We start from the raw sequence: 20,974 nt of genomic DNA, 5'->3' as shown, positions 1-20,974 counted from the left end.
CTCTTCGCCCCGCCTTCCCTTGCAATCATGGCTATCGAGTAAGCAAGCTCCCGCTGCCTCGGTGGCTCTAAGCCTGTGGGCGATCCCGCTAACGCAAAGCCCCGCCACAGCAGCAACCCTCCCCGCGCCAACTGGGCCGATGACGAAGAATTCGACGATGCCACCGCCCTCCCTCCCCAGCAGATCGTCGCCAACCCGGACGGCACCAAGTCGGTAATCACGTACCGTCTCAACGACGCCGGCAAGAAGATCAAGACGACTCGCAAGATCCGCACCACCGTCGTTAAGGAGCACGTCAACCCGCGCGTGGCCGAACGCAAGGAATGGGCCAAGTTCGGCGACGAGAAGGGACACCCACCCGGACCGGATCTTTCCACCACTTCGGTCGGTGAGAACATCGTCTTCCGTCCGTCTGCCAACTGGAAGGCGAATTCGAAGGAGGAGGACCCCTCGGAGAATACCCTCCGCGAGCAGCTGCGCGACAAGAAGGTTGCTTGTCGTATCTGCAAGGGTGACCATTTCACCGCCAGGTGTCCGTTCAAGGACACTCTGCCGCCGATGGACGACGCTGCGGCGGACACTGGAGCCGACCGTGCGGATACCGGTGCGGACTTCGAGCAGAAGGCTGGCAGTGCCTACATCGCGCCCCATCTGCGTGGCAAAGGACGTGGCAGTGGAGAGTCTATGGGTGGTCCGGGTGGATCTGGCTTCGGTGGTGGTCGTGACCGCGACAGGGACGACGCTACCCTCCGTGTCACCAACGTCTCCGAGTTCGCCGAGGAGGACGACCTCCGCGACATGTTCGAGCGCTTCGGAAGGGTCACCAGAGTGTTCTTGGCGAAGGACAGGGAGACGGGTCGGGCCAAGGGCTTTGCGTTCGTATCGTATGCCGACCGTGGGGATGCGGAGAGGGCCTGCGCCAAGATGGATGGTCACGGCTACGACCATTTGGTTCTGAGGGTAGAGTTTGCGCAGAAGCCGAAGCAGTAAATCACGCTCGTGGGCGTTTTTTGATATCAAAAACAAAAACTTACGTTCTTGTACTTTCAGCCTCGCGCGGGTCGGGAAAATGAGGGGTTTCCTTTGCTCTTTTGTTCTTTTTGTTCATAGGTCTGGTTTGGCAATGGGAAATGGTAGATAGACGTCTTTTCAGCTATTAATCTCTGCGCGCGGGAGGGGGAGAGAGAAGGGGAGGGAGCTTGACTATTGCTCGCTAACTGGCTGTCGAGTCGCGATAGCTGTTTGTGGCCAGGTCAGGTAAGGTGGTCCCCACTAATGAGGTTGCTGCCATAATGTCCGACGGTTCGCCAAACTCGCTATTGTGCTGTTTGTTCGCGGGGTTCCAGTTAACTAACCCCTCCCTCCTCCTGTCCTCTCCATTCCCATTCAACAGCAGGGCTTCTCAAACTCACGATACCTATAATCCCATTAATTCCACTAGATGGCTTAGCACACCTTCGATATAGGTATCCCGTCACTAACTTGCTCATTGGATGCAAATTCGACTGGACGAATCTCGGCATCATATGTGTATGCGGCCGGCTCCAAGACGATTCTCTAACTTTACTACATATGTGGTGTTCGTGATGTCCAGGTTGTCTTCGGGCTCGGAGTTATTTGCCTCTCTGAGGATATACCTATCTAGAGCACTTTCATACAGGGTATTCAAGCAGGATAGATACATACGGAGATATCACGCGTCCATAGCAGCAGCAACGGAATGGCGGAATTAATTACGACGTTCAAACTTCAGGATGATAGCTAGCCAACAAGAAGCATTAATACCGTAGCCAGCTGCCAACTCCGCCGTCCAGTAACCCCTATGTAGTGACAAGTACGATAATTGCGCCTGGTGAAGAGTCATTACAGCCTAGAGCTTTCACCCTGCCGGTTTACCTTACCTTGGGTCTCTACGTATCAGAAGCGCAGAATACGCCATGTGACTTGTTGTAGTGGTGGCGGTATAGAACGACGACCGCCGCGCTTCTTGATCACCTTAAACCCCGCACCACCATACGTCGGCCCGTATGTACTCTAGTAAGCAGAAGGATGGAAACCCTGAAGAAAGGAACACCGAGGCGAGTTCAATCCTGCGCCCCACGTATTTGTATGGGGTCTGGGATTCTGGGCCACCGGCGTGATCTATAAAAAGCCGTTGATCATGGAGTGTGATTCGAAGTATCAACGACCAACTTCGTTGTCGAAGCGTTTCTTCGGGGATCTTATGTACGTGATTAAAGGAGATAACCCGTCCATACACCAAGGGTCGGAAAGGACTCGATGGCCATCCGATATGAAGCAGTCGAACGGTCTTTTGTCTTCGACACATATATTGTGGGCACCAGACCATGTACGATGCCCGCCATCTAACTGTGGCCACCTCTCTGCCTCAAAAGCACATCGTTACCGCAAAAACACCGCTTCAAACGCTTTACCAAACAGCCCCACCTCAAACAAGCAACAAAACAAGGAAATCAACACACGCGAACAACGAAACCTCATTCCAAACATCTAACGCACTCCCCCCAGTCCGTTCACACTACTCTCCTATTTCCAATCAATAAGCAGGTGTCGCATAGGTAGGTAGGGCAGGGGTGCAGGTACCATTTCGTGCCATCATCTTCAACGACTTCATACTGATTTCCGAACGGATCGTCTGGGTCCTCCTCATCATCATCCTCGACGGGGACCGGATCTTTGCCTTTCGGCAGTTGTGTTGGACGCGGTGGCATGGGTGGACTCGTATTTCCCGTAACCTTGAGCGCCCCCATCCTCTCCGCCACGTCGTCATCATCATCCTTATTCCAATCATCCTCGCTATCGCTATCTTGATCAATCGGCTTATCCCAGATCTCAAACATTTCGATCGCAATCGTGAGCTCCTCATGCGCGTTGATCAGACTTCCCAGCCACTGGTCGCTCTCGACGTGTTGGATGTACCGCAACACGCCCTGCCGCAGGTTCTTGCACGCCTCCAAGTGCGTGACGATCTCCCGTTGTTCGCTGGGCCGCTCCTTCTCGCGGTTGATCAGCTTCAGGGCGTTCTTCAGGTTTGTGCTCGCGATTGTGGAATTCGCGAGCGCCTGGTTTAACAGTGGCTTCTCTTTCTCCAGGTTGAACGCTGGTGCGGGCTTGGATTTCGATTTGGAGGCGGACTTCTTATGGGAGCTTCTCCAGCCAGTTCCTATACCTCCTCCCCCGCCACTACTCCCACCCTCGGGACTCCCCCTCCTTGGGGGCGGGGGTGAGCTCGGCGCCGGTGGAGGCGGCGGGGGCTTCGTAACCGTGGTCGGCTGTCGCTGTTTCCTCGGGAACTGCTTGTGCAGGTTCGCTATGCCCTGGAGCCCGGATGTATCCTTGTACTCCCTGTTCCACTGGATAAACAGCTCCTTGAGCTTGGCTTTCACATCAGGATCGGTAGTGGATTCTGTTGCGGCGAGGCGCAGCCGTTCGAGGAGGGGTTCGTCAGCGAATGTGCGCTGGAACCGCGCTCCCGCGTTGGAGATCAGAGCGTCAAGGAGAGTGAGCGCGCGGAGTTGCCGGTGGATGTTGCCGTATTTCCTGTTGCGTGTCAGTGCGGATGGGCGGAGGGCGAGGGCGGGATGGAGAGAGGGACAGTTTTTTGCGGATCGCGCGTGAGGCTTCGGTGGGGCCGCTGTCTTGAAGCTTTATTGATTCGATAAGCTCTGGGAGCCCGCTGTAGTCATTTTCGGAGTATTCTTCCGAGGTGAGGCGCTCGATTAGAACTGTAGTTGAAGTGTAGGGTTTTTTCTATAGGTTTCATTTCAGCTTGGGAGGGCGAAGGCGGGGAGAAGGGGGGAGGCGAAACCATTGTGGGCAGCGCTGATGTTGTGAGGTTGCCAGGCGGATGGGATGACGAAGTTGATGCAGTGAGGAAGCGTGACCTCAAGCTGTTGCTGGAAGTGGGGGAACTACCTAGGCTTTGGGTGCGGGGTGGCTTGATCCCTGGGGCCTGCCCACTGCCCAGCCTTGAGATGCCAACCACGGTCGGACGGTCCAACGGTCAACCTTATCCATGGTCATATTAATTACCGATTTTGTTATTTATATCCATCCAGAATTATACTCATCAGCAACATCTTGTCTGAGGTCTCTGCACTGCCAGGACTCATAATAGACCAATGAAAGGTAATGCAAATTACGTGTATTCAATGCTTCAGTCCATCACCAACACCACCACCATCACCAACACCACCACTATGCCAATAAATCACTCCTCCTCCCATCCAACTGTAAAGAAAACGAAAACACCATGTAATCCTCCTCATCCCGCCAGATCCACAATTAAAGTAGAAATAGAAAGAAGTATGTAAAGTACCATACAGGTAATGTATGCAGAAAAGCAAATGCAACTCCCTCACACACCCACACTCGCTATAAAAAACAGTAAAGCCCCTCCCTTCCGCGAAACACCTAAACATTACCTGTGTCACTCACTAGTCAGCGAATCTTGTGGGATATTTACGGGGAGAATGGAGGACAGGGTACTAACCAAGCACAACCATAAACCTCAATCGAGAATCCTTCTCATTCCCTTCACCGCCCAGCATGCCCTCGTCCAGTATGAGACTACTTGACTTCCACCCCCAACTCTGCGAGAAATTGAAACTATCGGGCCGACTTGAGAAGATACTCAACATCTTTCCCTTCCTGCTTGGTGAGAAGATCTTAAAGTACGTTTGGATGATCGGGCGAGAGTCGACGTAGTGGCCTAAAGCCGCAACAGAGACCTCTGTTGACGGCGGGGGAGTGGCGCGACTGGCGGAAGTGTTGGCGCCTGGACGGGACGAGAGTGTGCCTGTAGTGTCGCCATCGTGGAGTGTAGTATCGCCTTCCTCCGCTTCCGATTTCTGGTTCTGGTTTAGAGAGCCGATCATGCCGATGAGCTGGTCGTTTTCACGGTTTCCGGCTGAGGATGCGCCGCTGCCTTCCCGATCCTTAGCACGATGCAGGTAGACTCCTAGTTGCGTGCCCCGAGCGCCCTTGACCGACTGTATGTAGATGTTCCAGCAACTGCCAGCATAGAAGACCGTTTTTGAGTAGACACGTTTGCGCTCCTTCAAGCAGCGGATATTCTTAAATTCGGCGGAAAAGCGGAATGGTGGGAAGTCGCTGTATCGGATTTCGTCGCCGTTACCGGACTCTTTGGAGCCAGAGTCTGGGTTTGCGACCGCGGAAGTGGAGACGGCTGTAGTGTCGTTGTTACTGCTATTATTGTTTCCCGAAGCGCCACCACGAGGCTGTCCCCGTCCCGAAACGCTGACGTGGGGTGTCTGCTCGGGGTAATCCCCGATTACCGTGGTGGAGGAGTCCTCGGTAGGGATGAAGTACTTCCTTTTCGGCTTCTGCCCACGGCCCGTCGTGAAAAGATCCAGCTGTGATGAGGAAGTACAGGGCGTGAGGAGGCCAACAGTGTTTGTTGATTTCCCCTCTAGGGTATTAGGACTCTTTCCGCCCTTTACCGGTGCACTCAATTGCACATATTCAGTCTTCGAGATACCCAACTCAGGGCTATCGTTCTGTGCATTCAGAACTTTCTGACGCAGGATTGTCTGTTGCCAAAGAGCGTCCCTTATAGTGGCCTCGCTGACAAATGGTCGGCCGAGTATATCAACATCCTCTGCAATCTTTTGGAGTTCTTCGAAGGACATGTGGATGTAGTAGATTCCGGTTTCCAGTAAGTCACGTAAAGGCTGGATATCAGCGTCTATTTCGTCATCCCCAAGTGAAGATACGCCGTCATCGAGGTCGTGGTGTCTTGCCATGTCCGCTGACAAGTAATCGTTGTCGGGGTTCTCTGGGATCTTTAGGAAAGAGCCATCGACTGGAGACCCATCAGCCAAGTATGCGGCCTTTATCCTGCAGTCCGTAAGTCCCTTGACGAAGCAATACCGATGGTACTCTGTGGGAACATAGAATCCCTCGTAACCGACGATCTCGGCCGCAATTTCGCCGCTGATCCCGTCCCACTCGGAGAGCTGCATCTCCCACCCATCTCGATACAACAAAGCCTTCGCACTATCCAACAGACGATCCGTGAGCGGGCCGTAATAGCTGTTCGTGACGAACCGAATAATATCTGCGATATTGCTTGTCTTCAGACTCCTCAACAACGATGCCACACACGATTCCGCCAAATCCTGCAACCGCAGATAACTCGCGGTCGCCAGCAGCGGCATCGCATGTTTATCCTCTTCCGCCTTGTCCACATGTCCATATAGCCTCGCAAGCGCCAGCTCAAATGCATGTTTCTCAATATTCGGATCCGTCGCCTCGGGTGACAGCGTGATTTCGGAGGAATCGGCCTCGGCCCAGGGTCCACCGTTGAAGCACGACGAAAAGAAGGAGGACCGGTCGAGGATCAGACGGTGGAGTCGGTATTGTGTCCCGAATGCGATGATCGTTACGTCGCTGCACGCCCCCTGTAGAAACCCTCTATTATACAGAAAATCCTCAAGCGAATCGGAGCCTGTGCCGTGCCGCCGATGTTAGCTTTTCCACCGGGGGGGCTGGGAACCGGGAGAGGGGGACCTCTGTAACTGCCACATCGTCCGTATATGTTCTGTGGGGAAGCTACAGCCAACGTACGGCTGGGGGTATTGGCATGGCTTCTGTCAGCAGACAGGGTACTGGTCGGGTCGTCGACCTCCTTCACCGCCGAGTCATTCCCGCGACCACCGGCGTCCACGGCGTAGCTTAACCGGCGCCCGGCGAACTTGTTCGGGGTGCTGCTCGTGCGGGGACTAGACGACGTGGAGAAGATCCCGTGCCCCGGGTTGTTGAAGATGCTCGTCGGAGCGGCGGTGAACGAGGTTTGTGTGGCGGCTGGAGTCGTCGGTGAGGGCGAAGATAGCGTGAGCCCGGCCACCAGTGTGTGCATACCAGCACTACTGCTCCTGTTGCTGTTGCTAGAGGGAACCGTCATCGTCGTTCCAGAGGGAGAATATACGAGCTGACGATTCCACGAGCAGGAGCAAAAGGAGTAGGGGTGTGCAGTGGTGGTGATAGTGGCAGTAGTTGTAGTGAGAGTAGAGCGGAAAGCGAGTCCGAGTGTCGTCTGTTGTCAGAGAAAGAAGCGAAGCTCAGGCTCGATGTCAGGAGCTGAAGCAGGGTGATACCTGGCGCGGACTCTACAAACTTCCTGGTCTGCCACTTCAGAATCTGGTACGCTAAACCCCATCTGTATATGTCGTGTGAAATTGCATGGACCGCCTACCTACTAGAAACGATGAGAATTTCACCATAAAAGCCCCAAAACTATGTATTGTACATAGGAGGGAGAAGCCTATGGTGGCTTGAGGTTGTTCAATCGAGCTCGAATCACCACATTTTCGCTGCCAAAATACCTGTGCACATGACCCCGGACGGGACGGACTGCAGTTGACTACAGTCGACTGCCAAGACAGGTACAGGGCGACATAAATCACAAGAGAGAAAGCTCCGCGGCGTATTATCGGTGGTTGTAGTGGCTGAGGCAAGTGTGAGTGTAGTACGCTCACTAGATGAAGATGACACCGCGGCGTTGCTGGTACTGGACGAAATTCAACACACGATAGTGGGAAATAGTGTCGTATTTTGTCGGGGAAGTGCTGAAAAGAGGGGCATTTTTGCACTACCGGAGTGCAGTCCAATCCCGTCCAGCAAATTGGCGAACGGGACGGACTACTTTTATCCGGTCCTCGAAAAGGAACGGACGGGACTGGACTGATCCCGTTCAGTCCGTCTGGACTATATATATGGGGAACACTGTTCATTTCACTCTGCACCTCAAGCCATCACGAAATCACATTGTAAAAGCCATCATTCGCAACAGCAACTAAGTTTACTATTATCTCTTATACTATCATTTCTGATACTTTTTCATGTTAGGGGCGACCCAGTAGTCAGTTCCATCACCAACACAGAACTTTCCAGTCCTCTTGAGAGTAGACCCAGGGATCTTGCCCGTCATGCGAGGGTATCCGTGAGTCTCATCGAGAATAGTACCAGCGGAGTCGGTCTTGATGCCAGTGCGGAAGTTACCCATGATGGAGCCTTCCTTCGTCAGCTTCTTGTTGAACGGAGAGTTCTCGACAGTCTGGTTGTCTTTCTGGATGTTTTTCTTGCGGGTGGTTAGCCAAGGAACCTCCTGCTCGGTCATTTCATTTGGCAACGAGCCCAGCCACTTATGCAGAGAAGGCGCTTCATGGCAGGTAGCTCCCAGTCCGGCGATTCGACCCATGAGTTTCGTCAACTCGGAAGGCATCTGGCCAGGCTGAACGAGCGGCATTACTTTCTCAAAAGCGGTCTTGTCCATCTTATCAACGGCAGTCTTGTCCATCTTGTCAACGGCAGTCTTGTCCATCTTATCAATCGGTAGAACCCCAACAGCCACGTTCCCATTGACGCCGATCTCTTTTCCAGTGGTCGAAACTCCCTCATTGTTAGGAACGTTCCTAGGATATGTATCATCCACAATCGAAACAGTCCGGCTCTTTATCCATTGCTTCCCAAATTCACTCTGTGGGAGCTGCTCGTAAGAGCGCTTCTTAGTCTTGGGGGTCTCTTCAGTCGAGGTCGGATCAGTACTCTTGGGCAATCGAGACAACCCCTGGGACTTAGAGTAGACCTGTGATGGACCCGAGGTCGGATCAGTACTCGTGGGCAATTGGGACAAACCCTGGGACTGAGAGTAGCCCTGTGTTGGACCCGAAGGGCCACTGGACTTCATGAGCGACATGATAGAGGCCGGGAAAGGCACAAACTCGGAACACCCATGCTGTCTCTTAACATTGTTAACTCGTCCAATCAGGTCTGCCAGTATCTCATCCGCGTCGGTCGGCTTCTCCAAAGTAGGCAGCCGATCCCGGTGGGGCACATCACGCCCTTGAGGTAGGTTGCGATTAGTACCGGAGCCGGCATATTTTTTCCTCTCTTGTGGAGGGCTGCGGTTGGTACCTCGGCGGGTGTCCTCCATATTGTTCCCATTGCCTTGAGAGCTGTGGCCATGGTCCGGGCGGTGATCCTCTCTGCTACCCTGAGGTGGGCTGCTCTTGGGATTGGAGCTCATTGGGTCCAAAAGATCCTTCTCTTTGTTGCTCAGGAAAGCATTCATGAGGTGCTCGTAACCTTCGAGAGAAGAGCGTACGACGAATCCCATCAGAAACTCCTCCTCAAAATTGCGGAAGCTTCTGTCGATACGGCGTTGATTCTTCTCTTCGTCGAACGGACTGCCCCTCTCGTCACTGTTCGCAGCACTGAGTGCTTCCTTGATGATAGCCACTGTTTTCGTATAGGTTATCGGATCCGGCGATGGAAAGCCGCTGGCAGGGAGGGACGAAAGAGGAAACGGACATTTCCCAAGTCCTTCCCGTAATCGGCTGTCAGCCATCCCTCCCCGATTCTGCGGAACGGCGCTATTGTCGTGTCTCACACCTGGCAAGTCGTCCACGACAACAGGATTTGACTCTCCATTGTCCTTGCTGTCCTTTTCTGCTTTCATATCTCCTTTCATTTCTCCCTTTGCTTGCAGGTCAAAGGAAGTGAAAGCAGAGATGTTGAGGCCAAAGAACTGGCGCATGACCAGGAGGCGAAGCCTATCATTCATGAATGCGTTGTTCTCCCAGAAGTGAGAAGCATCCGATATGCACTTGGAACGATGCAAATGCTTGCCGTCATTTGCCTCAATTTCGCGGAGCTTTCTCTCCAATGCGTCAGGCGATTTGCGATTATTGACCTCCCCGGCATAGTCACGGAGCGCATCGGCAAGGTCGTAGGAAGCGAAAGTATGATCTGCATCACGCTCGTCAGTCGGCTGCTGATATGCCAATCATCGCATGTCTAAGTGGCTTACAGTCTGCGATCGTAAGATACGTCTTCAAACAAGTCAAGATTCTCTCGATTTTCTCCACCGAGCTATAATGAATTAGCGGACAGCTCATACAGACTTCAATTTGACTGGTGTTACTCACGAAGAAACCTGCGTCTTGTTAAGAACAACTTCGGGTGTCGTAAAAGGAAGGTCAAATTTTTCATTCCCCAGAGAGGTAAACGCATGTTCGACCGGATTGGCATGAGGAAGAGGGGCCCTGGAAGGCTGTGACGGTCCACTACTGCTGCTGTTGCCGTCTTCCAAAACGAGGGAGGAGCTCGTGAGTCTTGATTTGGGGGACAACCGGTCGAGGCTGTTGAGGGGTGCGTCGGACGATTTCTGCAAATTCGAAGGACCACCATTCCCAGAGGTGGCTAAACCAGAATAAGGAAAGCCCTGGGGGTTGGGGATATTCGACTGAGAACGGGGGACGCCACCGTGGTTTCCAGGAAACGAACCGTCGCTCTCACGTCCGATGGTAGGCGGCTTTGAATTAAAGCTGTCTCTGTCCATTATTGATTAGAAGAATAAATGTAGGTATAGGAGGGGTATGGAATGAGGGTTGATTAGATGTAAGGGAATATTAAGAGGTGTGGTGATGTGTAGTGGGGGAAGGAGGGGAGAGAGATGTAACGAATGTAGTGGGGAAGGTGGTGATCTGTAGTGGGGAAGGAGGGGGCGAGAGGTGTAACGAATGAGAAGTGGTGATGTGTAGTGGGGGAAGGAGGGAGGCGAGTTGTGAGTTGTGATGCCGTGGGGAAGGAGTGGTGGGGCAGTATTTTAGACGCGTGTCCGGGAAGACGCGTTGCGGCTCTGACCCGCTCGAAGCTACTGCCACGCTAGGTAATGCCAAGACATTAGTCACGTCACTGCATACGGGTTCCACGTTACCGAAATTCAGGGACAGCTGGACCTGTGGACTTGAGAGATCGTGTGAGTGTGTCGCATCCACAGCAAGAGTACACCTTACCCAGTTACATCACCGTTTTGCCTCCCCCCATACCCTTTTCCTCAACAAAAACCTCAAGAGTAGGATAATGTATCGCTCTCCCTTCGGGAACATAAGTTTCCGGAAGCCCCACGAACTCCTAGCCTCGGCACACTCGTCCCGCGGAAACTCGCCTTCGCCTTCTCCACTCCCGACGCCGAACCTTCTCATAGACTCTGATTCGGAAGATAACGGTGGCCCACGGCACTCACGTTCTCAGTCGAAATCGCGAAGTAGATCGGTATCACCACCGTGGGAAGGTGCAAGCCAGACATCGCTTCCATTACTATCCGTAGACACGCGCAGTCCGTACCCGTCCTCTCCAGGCTCCGCGTACGACGATGATGGAGTGCTCGGAAGCTGGCGTATAGGCGAAGGGCCGCCAGAGCAAGGATTCCTCTCGTGGTTTCGGGGAGGGAAGCTTGGGCGATGGTTTTGGAACACTCAAAGGGGCTGGATGGTCTACACCAGCCTTCTGATCGCGTTGTACGGGGTGACGTCTCTGTTGCTGTTAATCATGAACAGATTCATACTGTGGAGTAGGTGGCATACCCAAATATTTTGACGAAGCATCGCTAATCTTTGCCAGCCGGTGTTTACAAGTACGGCTCTCTGTTGCATGTTTCAGTTCACGGACCTAATCTGGTTGCAGGTTCGGATATCCGATAACTACAACACTCGTCGAGCTCCTGTTCACTCAATTCTTCCTCTGCGCGTCCGCCTCGATCACTCGCTCGTTCTCCCGCTCGTTGTATTCCCTCGGACTCGGATGCATCGTGGCTCCGAGGCCGAAGCCGTCAAAAGGGAAAAGACGGGCTTCCGACGGCAGTGGTGGATTACGGGAATTCGCCGGAAAGCTCCGCGCTCAGACTACTGATGGAATCTTTTCGATCAAGTGGCAGGAGGTTTGTTTAGTGCTGCCGCTCGCGATAGTATACAGTCTGAAGATCATGCTCAGCAACCTGTCCTTTGCGTTGGTTTCCCCATCTCCGCGGTTTTCCCACCTCCGCCTCTACAACTGGCGCCGGAATGCTCAAGCTGACACGTGTGCAGATACACCCAAGTCCAGATCTACCAAATCTCCCGCGTTTCCTCGCTTCTATGGACCCTTATCCTGACGCATTTCTTTCACCGGTCCCAATCGCTCTCGGTGACCACACTCTCCTCTTGCATAACCATGGTTCTCTCCCTCGCCGTTGTTTCCCTACGCCCAGGAACGCGCTTCGCAATCGAAGGCTTCATTGCCGGCGTATTCTCCACCTTCTTCGTAGCGCTATATCCCATCCTCCTCTCGTCGACGTACAAGGCCTTTTCCGACCGTCACGCACCCAACGACTCCCCGCACCCCTTCACGGTCGACAATTCCTTGACCGATCACAGCAGCGTCGTCATGTCCGGCGACGGCAAAGACGCCACCCGCTCAGCCTGGAAACTCCTACACTACACCAACCTCCTCAGCATCATGTTCCTCCTTCCGTGCGCGCTCATTTCCGGCGAGCTCCGCGACATCAGCAGGAATTGCTACATCCTTGATGTCGCTTTCTTCTGGCTGATGATGCTGGGCGCCGGCGCGGCTGCGTGGGCTACGTTCGTTACCGGGTTCTTGCTGGTGCGTGCTAGCACCCCGCTCACTATGGTGGTCACGACGTACCCGAGAAGCGCGCTCCAGACAGTGCTGCTCATGGGGTTCAGGCTGCCGACGTGGAGCTGGGTGGGTGTGTTGATGACGTGGGGTGCCGGTGTGTGGTATATCGTCGGGAGAAGGAGGGAGTGTGGAGTTTCGTTCTATGCTATCGATGAGGATGGACGGGGGCGGGAGACGGCGAGGGGCAGGGGCGAGGCTTGAGTGATACCATGGGAAGATGATGTAGATGGAACTGGATTTAGATGCATACTTGTTATAGACGACAGTGGACGTTTTGGATGCCTTATGATTGATGGAATATCACTCGCGATTCAGTAACCTCGATGACATGAAACCTGTCACCAAGCCGTCCGTCCCGTGACCACGCCCAACTTCCAACTTCCAAGTTCCGCGTTCCAGTTCCAGTTCCACGTTCCACCTTCGAGATGACCCCACTCCCAGCACATCAGCACACGTTCATACTCCCGCCTTCACCTTCGTCTCCCCCGTCTCCCCGTCTCCCCCGCCTCTCCCCGTAAATATGCGTAAACCACCCCGTCTCCCCCGCCTCTCCCCGTAAATATGCGTAAACCACCCCGTCCCCCACCCCGTCCCCCCTATCCATATCCCCACAAACCCCCACCATCACCAACAAGCAAATACCTAACCCGCCTGCTATCGCGCACGACGACTTTGCGCCGCGCGATCCTCCAGTTCTCGACGCAGCTGCTACACGCCTACCCGCAGCTGCCGACGCGTGTGCTCAGGCTGCATTATAACCGCTTCGAGGCGGTGCTCGCCGCGTTGCAGCGAGAGGTGGGCGGGGTGGGGACGTGGGTGGAGGAGTGGTCCAAAGCCGGAGGAGGAGGGGGGAAGAATGGGGATGGGGGTTGGGGCCTCTGGATGCACCTGCTTGAGGCGCAGCTCGAGGAGTGTGAAGCCCTGCTGGACGAGGCGGTGGAGGCGGCGGGCGCTGGGTAGTCGGTCGTCTCGTCTGTGTCGTCTGTGTGGTGTGGGCTGGAGATAGCGGGTGGGTAATGGTTTGGTTTGGCGTGGCGGGGGGTTCAGGTTCAGAATTTCAGGTTCAGAATTTCACTGCGGGGCTTGACGTTGATTGCTAACTATTCACATACGCCATCTGGTCTATGGCGGTGGAATTTCATGGCTTTCACGATATTGGTCGTTACAAATCTGGTTACGGCCGAGTGATCATGCGTGAACTGAACCGGCTGTTGGATTCCTGGTTCGGCCGTGATACAGAATTTGTAATAAATCATAAACCTAGAGGCTGACACAGAGTCACAGACTCGAGCTGTGTACTACCTCATAGCAATAGCACACATAGTGCTGAGTTCGATCATTGGTGGAGTATTTACCGCGCTCTTGGGTAATGTTGCACACACCCAGGACATTGCCTCCAGTTCAGTTCAGGCATTCAGTCTTAGCTACTTAATTTGTTTCTCGGGCAGCACAGAGCGAAACGACCGAAACAACCGAAATGGCACGGACGGACTCGGGCCATAAATATATGTGATCTGCTGCGCATTTATGACTTCTGCCGGTGGATATTACCTACCGCAGGCAGTCGATGTGATAGAGATGGACTGGCCGGTAACTATGAAGGTACCTAAGCGAAGACGTTTCTCCATCGAAAGCAATATAACCTCCTGGACAACCCTACTATGATAGAGTAGAGTACATCCGCACTGGATCGCAGGTCCACCTGGTTACTCATCGTTGGTGAGCGAGCGAGCGAGTGACCGATAATGATAGTCGAGCCTTATCTGCGAATAGTAGACTACCAGTCCATACCCACTCGGAGTCCCTCCTACATTTAGCACTCCCGTTCCCCGCACAGCCGCGCTCATTCCCCGAGCACACGCGATCCATCCGCTCCACCAAGCCCCTCGCGTGCATTCTTCCATCCACTACTCTAGAGTCCAGAGTCCAGCGGGGAAAAACATTCTTCCCTCTTCCCTCTGTGTACTCTACTCTACAATGTAGGCACCCGGAGGCACCCGATGCCAGATGGATGGATGCCACCCCTACCCAGAGTAACTTCCCCCTGCTTCCTATGTAGGAGCCTGAGGCTGGTGCTGGGGGCTGAAGAACCTCTCCGCGCTCACAAGCTCGCTCCGAGATCATCCGAGCGAGCGGGTGCCGATGACGGCGGGTCTGTCTGCCTCACACATCTATTAAGTTCCATCCTGGCGCACATAAAACGGCAACGGCGTGTAGATAGGGCTGAAACATCTTCCCTCCCCTTGAGGTGAGTACTTTATATCTATCCAGAGCACGTACATCCCGCACGCACGCAAGCACGCACACACGAGCAGCAAGCCTGCACTGGGCCCCAGGAGCGCGAAAAAGCCTCATCTGATCGGTAAACATCCTGTGCTGTGCTGTGCTGCTGCTGCGCGGCCGTCGTTTATATACCGGTACCTACCGTAGGTACTTACATAGGAGCAACGGGGCCGCCTCATCACCGCCGATCTCCTCTTGCATGTAAATTGTGCCTCGGGAAAGAAAAAGAAAAAAAGAAAGAAAAAAGCTTCGCCTGAGACAACGGTGAGCCGATGAGCCGAAGCTCAACGGTCGGTCGGCCGGAATATAGAGCATGAGGTACGTAGGAGGAAAAAGCGATGATCCGGAAGTTTTGTCCTGTGTCCTGTGTCCTGTGCCAGCAGCCAGCAGTCAGTTCAGAGAGATGGCCGTCATCTGGCTCTCCTACGTACGTGCGTGGGTAGCTGTCTGCATCGCCAAAGTTCAAAGTTCAAGCTCCAAACAAGCCGGGCAATCCCGGACTCCCGGACTCCCGAAGTCCCGAAGTCATAAACTACCCCAGACTGCCCCAGCGCCCAGTGCCCCGTCGTCACGACTAGTCACGACTCACGCATTGCTGCCATCCTCCCCCTCCTCGCATCTCGTCCTCATCTCAGCTTGCATACATATGAGGTCCATATGTGATGTGATGGGATATGTATCCCCCCGGATCCCGTAGTTAAACGAGAAACGAGAACCTCCCGGAACCTACACTCCCAAAACAGCAATCGTCCACCCGACCGAAACCTGCAGCCCAGCCCATCCCCCATCCCCATCGAACCTCGGATGTCTAGCCTGCCCCCATGATCCATCACTTTAGACTACTTACCATAGAGTAGAAACCTGCACCCCGCATCGCACATGCATCCCCCTTCACTCATCACGATATGTATCACTTTGCATTTGCATGTAATGAAGCGAGAAGAATGTTGTGAAAATGTTTCAACCAGCTACAATTTCCTCCACATATTCCAGCTGTTGCATGCAACTACATAACATAACCTAGAACACACTTCGTGAAAACTATAAACATAGCAACTCATACAGAAAGGAAATGCCAGAAAACCCATCGCTAGGAAATAAAAGAGAAAGAGAAAAAAAACGACCTAATCCTACCACATCCCATGTCATGGCAGGGCAGCACATTCTAATACGCCCAAAACAGATGAAAAAAAAGAAAATCCCAGACAAAGAAAAGGAAAACGGCCTTTTGTCAACCCCGCCTCCAAAAAGAAACCAAAAACTTAGATCTGAGGACCGGCGGCGATGACCTCCTTGGTGACACCGTCCTGGTACTTCTTAAAGTTCTCCTGGAACTTGCGGGCGAGACCGGCCGCCTCCTCGGTGTAGTTGTCGACGGTTCCCTTCCAGACACCGCGGGGGTTGAGGATGGCGCTCGGGACACCGGGGCAGCTCTTGGGGATGGCCAGGTTGAAGATCGGGTAGTTCTCGTACTCGGCGTTGGCGAGCTCGCCGCTGTGGATGGCGTCGAGGATGGCACGAGTGTACTTGAGGGGGCAACGCTTGCCTCCGCTGGCGACAGACTGACCGGTCCAACCGGTGTTGACCAACCAGGCGTTGGCGCCGTGCTCCTTGATCTTCTCTGACAACATCTCGGCGTAGCGCATGGGGTGCAGCGCCAAGAAGGGCTGACCGAAGCATGCCGAGAAGGTGGCGGTGGGCTCGGTGACACCCTGCTCGGTTCCGCTCATCTTGGAGGTGTATCCGGAAATGAAGTGGTAGCTGACAGTCTCAGGGGTGAGCTTGGACACGGGAGGGAGGACACCCGAGGCATCGCAAGTCAGGAGAATCAAGTTGGTGGGGTGGCCGCTCGAGATGCAAGGAAGCTTGACGTTGGGGATGAACTCGATGGGGTAGGCACAACGGGTGTTCTCGGTCAGGGTGACATCGTCGTAGTCGACCTCACGGTTCTCGGGGTTGAAGACGACGTTCTCGAGAACGGATCCGAAACGGATGGCGTTGTAGATATCGGGCTCCTTCTCGGCGGACAGACCGACGCACTTGGCGTAGCATCCACCCTCGATGTTGAAGACACCAGTATCACTCCAGCAGTGCTCGTCGTCACCGATCAGGGCACGCTGGGGGTCGGCCGAAAGGGTGGTCTTTCCAGTGCCCGACAGACCGAAGAAGAGGGTGACGTCACCGTTCTTGCCCTCGTTCGCGGACGAGTGGAGGGTGAGAACATTGTGCTTGACGGGCATCTCGTAGAAGAGAACGGTGAAGATACCCTTCTTCATCTCACCGGCGTACTCCGTACCGAGGATAACCATCTCCTTCTCGGCGAAGTTGATCGCCACGGAAGTGGACGAGGTCATACCGGTTGTGAACCTGTTTGCAGGGACTAAAACGATGATCAGCCACACGCTACATGCAATCATGGCAGAGTAGTTCCATCCACTTACAGGAACCAGCATTGTAGATCGTGTAGTCGGGGTGGAAGTGCTCAAGCTCCGCGGGCGAAGGGCGGATGAGCATGTTACGCATGAACAAGGCATGGTAGGCACGGGCGCAGACAACACGGACGTTGATCCTGTAACGCTCGTCCCAGCCGGCGAAACCATCAACGACGTAGATGCGATTCCTGGTGTTCAGGTAATCCACGGCACGTTCTCGGTTAATGAGCCAAACCTGTGGGGCAAGCGGCATTAACACGTGACCGACGGTTATCCGAGTCTAGGCGCAAAGCCCCTAGACCGACCAGGGATTAATATCAAGGGAGCTTACCTCGGGACTCATTTTCTTGTTGACAGGGCCCCACCAAATCTCGTCGGTGGATGAAGGCTCATCGACGATACGCTTGTCTTGCGGCGAACGTCCAGTCTTCGCACCGGAGTAGGCAGTCAGAGCACCGGAAGAGGTGATGGCGGAACCGCTCTCGTAAACCAGGGCATCTTCGTAAAGAGCGGCCACAGAGGGATGTTGGATCTAGAGCGAATGATGTCAGCCAAGAGCTCCCAACACAACACACTGAAGGTGTACGAACGATGGCAACACGGTCGTAGTCAATGTTGGCGTTCTCGTGGAGCTCCTCCTCGATCTCGGTGTGCTCACGGGTAGGCCTGTTGGTGTGACGTTAGCATGGCCCCGTTGCCGGAGAAGCTAGGGCAGAGCTCAGGGAAGCTCCAAAGCCTTTGGGAGAAGAACGTACTGGACACCGTGAGGGTGGAGAGAGGTGCGATTCACGGAATGGGGAGTCATGGAAACCATTGTGCGTTTGGTGTAGTTGGGAGTGGAAGTTCCGGTAGCTGTTCCAGTGTTCTTGACGGGACGACTGAGGAATTGGGCGGGACGCTGGATCTGAGTGGACGAAGAGGAGGGGACGGCAGCTGCAACAAGCTTGGGGATGGAAGAGATGTTGATGGTGGGAGTGTCTTGTGAGTTCGGAGAGATGTCAGGAACGGGGCCAGCCAGCAGTCCTTATATGGTGGGTAGACGACGAACCTGAGGTATTCTCGGAAGCCATTTTCGTGAACGTCGGGACTGGATTAGGCAAGGGCTGGGGATGTCGAGAACTGGGGACTGCGGGTTCGGAAGGCTGTAGGACTAATCGCGCGCGTTGGCTGGGGTTAATCCTGGGGAAGTAGTGGTAGTGAGAAGAGGATGAGGAGGATGGAGCAGTAGTAGGAGGTAGTATTGCGGGCGTCTGGTTCCGATGCTGGACAAGGGATAATCTGGTGGCAGCGGTCTCAATTTGTAGTCCATGCCGTTGGCGGGGTTCCAGCTGTGGGTGGCGGTCGTGACAGGCATTCCGACCAGGGACAGCAGCCGGCTGCGAAGCCAGAAGTCGCATAGACACGGGTGGCAGCTGCTGCTGCGATGGACGCAGAGGAGGGACAGCCGAGCGCGGTTGATTACGACAGCTGCCATTGGCTGCGGTCGGAGGAAACCGGATTAACTTTGACGACCAGAGGCAACGACGCGAGGCGCTTGCAGAGCTTGAGGCTCGCCAGACCGCCGTACCGAGCCCATACCGACTGCGGAGTGCGGGAAGAATCGGGGCAAAGGCGAGGGCAGGAGCCGCCGGAGGGATCTTGATCGCCATCGTCACCCCGGACCTCGAAAACGCGGCCAGCATCATTACTGAGCTCGGGCCCTATACGAATGCCCCCCACACTGCACTGCAGGCAGCCGGGCCAGCTATACGGGTAGAGTATGGATGTATGGGCTGGACAGATGGACAGCGGAGAGAGATGGCAAGATGGCAAGATGGACAGATGGGACAAGATGGGATAAGATGGACAAGATAGAGGAGATACTGTAGAAAAGGTGTTGGAGCACAGCTTGCAGATAGTGGAGATGGCTTTGGCCCTCCTTGCTTGCGTGCTTGCTTGCCAGAAGATAGATCAGATAGAAAAGGGCCCTATACGACCGAGCACCTAGAATAGAGCAGAGTAGAGTAGATACTGATAGTCCAACCCGCTCGAGGGACTTCGGTACTCGTACGAAAACAAACCGCGGAACGAAACGAACCGCCAGCTGCAGTGCTGCACTGCCTTCCCACCCCTTCCCTACCCTGTCAAGCCCGAGCTCAGTGTGTGGCAGACAAACAGAGGGACGGGGAAGGGAATGAGTGGGATTGGCGATTGAGACGAGATATTCCGTCAGGCAGACAGGCACTTCTTTGCCCCTCGAGCTTCACGATATTGCGCGGGGGAGGGGGAGGGGGGGTATGAGGATGGATGGATGGGTGGGTGGATAGATGGGTGGCTCGTGCAGATGTGTCGGGAAAGCTTCAATAGCATTAATCCGTTCTGCACTCTACAGCCATAGACTGGGGGTGGTGGTGGTGGTGGTGGTGGTGGTGGTGGTGGTGGTGGTAGCGGTGGAGGTGGATGTGGTGGTGGATGTCGGAATCGCGATCCACGGACATGGGTTCTCCATACATCCATCCATACACCCATACATCCACCGAGCAGCAGCACCCTCACCTCCGCCGCCTCCGCCTCCTCCGAAAAACCGCGCATACATGGAGTACATTAGGAATCCCCAGTGCCCACGAACTTCCGGTGTCACAATGTCACAGTGTCGCTCACTCACTCACGTTCCTCTTCTCGCTCGAATAAGAAGCTCCGTGAGTTCCGTCCGTTCGATTCGTTCAGTTCCGCCAGTTCAATTCAGTGCAGTTCAGTCTATCAACCACTACCGGTTTCACATTTTGAGCCTTTTTATTTTTTCCATTTTCTGCTGCGCCCCGAGAAAGACCGAGAAAGACCGGACGATATCGGCTCGGCTTTCGATGTAGTACACAGTACACACCCTCCCACCCCTTCCCTTCCCTTCTTGCGATCCGATGCGATGCAACTGCAGCTGGCTGCTTCTCCACATCCACGTCCTGTTGTAGAATTCTTCCGTCCCCAAAACTCTACTCTCCTCGAGCTGAGGGGTGGAGGCGGTGGGGTGGGTCTCGTGCTGAACATCCGCATTCGGTACTCAACTCTAGGTGCGGGCTGGACCGGACAGGCAAAGCAACCCGTCGGCACCCACCACGACACCCACCACGACACCCACCACATCACACATCACATGCAGCCCAGCCAAGGTTAGGGCAGTTGTGTCGGTAGGAGGTAAGGAAGCTGAACTTCACGATGGCCGTTGACTGTTGGCCGTTATGTCCCGTCCCCCCTGCTCTCCCAGAAAAAAAACAGGCTTCGCAAACGAACGTCGGGTAGAATATGCATGAATATGTCTCCACCTCCACACCTATGTAGGTGAATGAAGTATCTACAAGACTACAACTGCCATCATAAAGTAGAGTATACCGGTAGTATAGCACTAGTATTCCTCATACATATATTCGGCATATCTACAGACGTTATTTTACATCGTTTGTACATCGTTTGTACTTTGTACGGTAACTACGGTACGGAAAGAAGGAAAGGAAAGCAGCCCAGAAGAGTACCCGTGCCCGTACATACTCGTCCCAGATCCCGAATTCAAGCCCAGTCCCATCCATCCCTCCGCAGGCAGCGGAAGAGCCGTTTGAGCTACCTCCCTACCTCCTACCTGTCTAGGACGACAGTGAGCCGAAAATCTGGGGATCTCGTCTAAGGAGTGCTCTAACCCGCACCAACCCCCTCCAAGCCTGGTGCCTTGTGCCTGGCTGGCTGGCTCATGGGCGGAAAGGAAAGGGAGCAAAGCAAAAACGGCC

At 54.3% G+C, this 20,974-nt stretch overlaps 9 protein-coding genes across 9 annotated transcripts; 3 read left to right on the top strand and 6 right to left on the bottom strand.

Moving 5' to 3' along the window:
* Positions 1-27: 27 nt before the first annotated feature.
* BZA05DRAFT_445987 (eukaryotic translation initiation factor 3 subunit G-domain-containing protein) lies at positions 28-990 on the top strand (the record flags this gene model as incomplete). The annotated part of the gene is made up of 2 exons (XM_051487042.1): positions 28-38; positions 111-990. The coding sequence occupies 2 exons, from the start codon at positions 28-30 to the stop codon at positions 988-990; spliced, it is 891 nt and encodes a 296-aa protein (XP_051338477.1).
* Positions 991-2,185: 1,195 nt separating this feature from the next.
* Positions 2,186-3,984, bottom strand: BZA05DRAFT_401664 (uncharacterized protein). The gene is made up of 4 exons (XM_051484013.1): positions 3,830-3,984; positions 3,617-3,771; positions 2,605-3,561; positions 2,186-2,547 (listed from the first exon to the last, which is right to left on the bottom strand). The coding sequence occupies exons 1-4, from the start codon at positions 3,830-3,832 to the stop codon at positions 2,535-2,537; spliced, it is 1,128 nt and encodes a 375-aa protein (XP_051338476.1). The 5' UTR covers positions 3,833-3,984; the 3' UTR covers positions 2,186-2,534.
* Positions 3,985-4,150: 166 nt separating this feature from the next.
* BZA05DRAFT_401660 (uncharacterized protein) lies at positions 4,151-7,165 on the bottom strand. The gene is made up of 3 exons (XM_051484012.1): positions 6,553-7,165; positions 4,514-6,490; positions 4,151-4,445 (listed from the first exon to the last, which is right to left on the bottom strand). Exons 1-3 carry the CDS (start codon positions 6,944-6,946, stop codon positions 4,435-4,437), a joined length of 2,382 nt encoding a protein of 793 aa, XP_051338475.1. The 5' UTR covers positions 6,947-7,165; the 3' UTR covers positions 4,151-4,434.
* Positions 7,166-7,853: 688 nt separating this feature from the next.
* On the bottom strand, positions 7,854-10,487 carry BZA05DRAFT_401658 (uncharacterized protein). The gene is made up of 3 exons (XM_051484011.1): positions 9,972-10,487; positions 9,854-9,915; positions 7,854-9,792 (listed from the first exon to the last, which is right to left on the bottom strand). The coding sequence occupies exons 1-3, from the start codon at positions 10,382-10,384 to the stop codon at positions 7,865-7,867; spliced, it is 2,403 nt and encodes an 800-aa protein (XP_051338474.1). The 5' UTR covers positions 10,385-10,487; the 3' UTR covers positions 7,854-7,864.
* Positions 10,488-10,777: 290 nt separating this feature from the next.
* On the top strand, positions 10,778-13,088 carry BZA05DRAFT_375022 (uncharacterized protein). Its single transcript, XM_051481776.1, has 4 exons — positions 10,778-11,398; positions 11,449-11,461; positions 11,512-11,832; positions 11,913-13,088. The coding sequence occupies exons 1-4, from the start codon at positions 10,909-10,911 to the stop codon at positions 12,703-12,705; spliced, it is 1,617 nt and encodes a 538-aa protein (XP_051338473.1). The 5' UTR covers positions 10,778-10,908; the 3' UTR covers positions 12,706-13,088.
* A 1,383-nt stretch (positions 13,089-14,471) lies between these two features.
* On the top strand, positions 14,472-14,862 carry BZA05DRAFT_401656 (uncharacterized protein; the record flags this gene model as incomplete). The annotated part of the gene is made up of 1 exon (XM_051484010.1): positions 14,472-14,862. A coding segment is annotated over exon 1 (247 nt), but the record flags the coding sequence as incomplete, so codon positions are not given.
* Positions 14,863-16,049: 1,187 nt separating this feature from the next.
* Positions 16,050-18,024, bottom strand: BZA05DRAFT_426089 (ATP-utilizing phosphoenolpyruvate carboxykinase; the record flags this gene model as incomplete). Its single annotated transcript, XM_051485991.1, has 5 exons — positions 16,050-17,167; positions 17,229-17,454; positions 17,551-17,751; positions 17,810-17,885; positions 17,975-18,024. 5 exons carry the CDS (start codon positions 18,022-18,024, stop codon positions 16,050-16,052), a joined length of 1,671 nt encoding a protein of 556 aa, XP_051338471.1.
* Positions 18,025-18,125: 101 nt separating this feature from the next.
* On the bottom strand, positions 18,126-19,165 carry BZA05DRAFT_78147 (uncharacterized protein). The gene has a single exon (XM_051488630.1). It carries the CDS (start codon positions 18,902-18,904, stop codon positions 18,218-18,220), a length of 687 nt encoding a protein of 228 aa, XP_051338470.1. The 5' UTR covers positions 18,905-19,165; the 3' UTR covers positions 18,126-18,217.
* Positions 19,166-19,880: 715 nt separating this feature from the next.
* Positions 19,881-20,518, bottom strand: BZA05DRAFT_401652 (uncharacterized protein). Its single transcript, XM_051484009.1, has one exon. It carries the CDS (start codon positions 20,337-20,339, stop codon positions 19,992-19,994), a length of 348 nt encoding a protein of 115 aa, XP_051338469.1. The 5' UTR covers positions 20,340-20,518; the 3' UTR covers positions 19,881-19,991.
* Between the last annotated feature and the right edge of the window lie 456 nt (positions 20,519-20,974).

Source organism: Tricharina praecox (genome assembly GCF_024521635.1).
Source record: "Tricharina praecox strain CBS 144465 chromosome Unknown BZA05scaffold_16, whole genome shotgun sequence".
Lineage (NCBI taxonomy): Eukaryota > Fungi > Ascomycota > Pezizomycetes > Pezizales > Pyronemataceae > Tricharina > Tricharina praecox.
The sequence above is the reverse complement of the archived record's forward strand: the minus strand, read 5'-3'. Positions and strand labels throughout refer to the sequence as shown.

Coding starts and splice junctions, on each gene's coding strand:
- BZA05DRAFT_401664 (XM_051484013.1), bottom strand. Junction 3,562..3,616: donor CGCGCGATCCGCAAAAAACT/GTCCCTCTCTCC, acceptor GACACGCAACAG/GAAATACGGCAACATCCACC.
- BZA05DRAFT_401660 (XM_051484012.1), bottom strand. CDS start 6,946: ATGACGGTTCCCTCTAGCAACAGCAACAGGAGCAGTAGTGCTGGTATG. Junction 6,491..6,552: donor ACGATGTGGCAGTTACAGAG/GTCCCCCTCTCC, acceptor GGCACGGCACAG/GCTCCGATTCGCTTGAGGAT.
- BZA05DRAFT_401658 (XM_051484011.1), bottom strand. CDS start 10,384: ATGGACAGAGACAGCTTTAATTCAAAGCCGCCTACCATCGGACGTGAG. Junction 9,916..9,971: donor AACAAGACGCAGGTTTCTTC/GTGAGTAACACC, acceptor AATTCATTATAG/CTCGGTGGAGAAAATCGAGA. Junction 9,793..9,853: donor GTATCTTACGATCGCAGACT/GTAAGCCACTTA, acceptor AGCGTGATGCAG/ATCATACTTTCGCTTCCTAC.
- BZA05DRAFT_401652 (XM_051484009.1), bottom strand. CDS start 20,339: ATGTGGTGGGTGTCGTGGTGGGTGTCGTGGTGGGTGCCGACGGGTTGC.
- BZA05DRAFT_375022 (XM_051481776.1), top strand. CDS start 10,909: ATGTATCGCTCTCCCTTCGGGAACATAAGTTTCCGGAAGCCCCACGAA. Junction 11,833..11,912: donor CTCAGCAACCTGTCCTTTGC/GTTGGTTTCCCC, acceptor ACACGTGTGCAG/ATACACCCAAGTCCAGATCT.
- BZA05DRAFT_78147 (XM_051488630.1), bottom strand. CDS start 18,904: ATGATGCTGGCCGCGTTTTCGAGGTCCGGGGTGACGATGGCGATCAAG.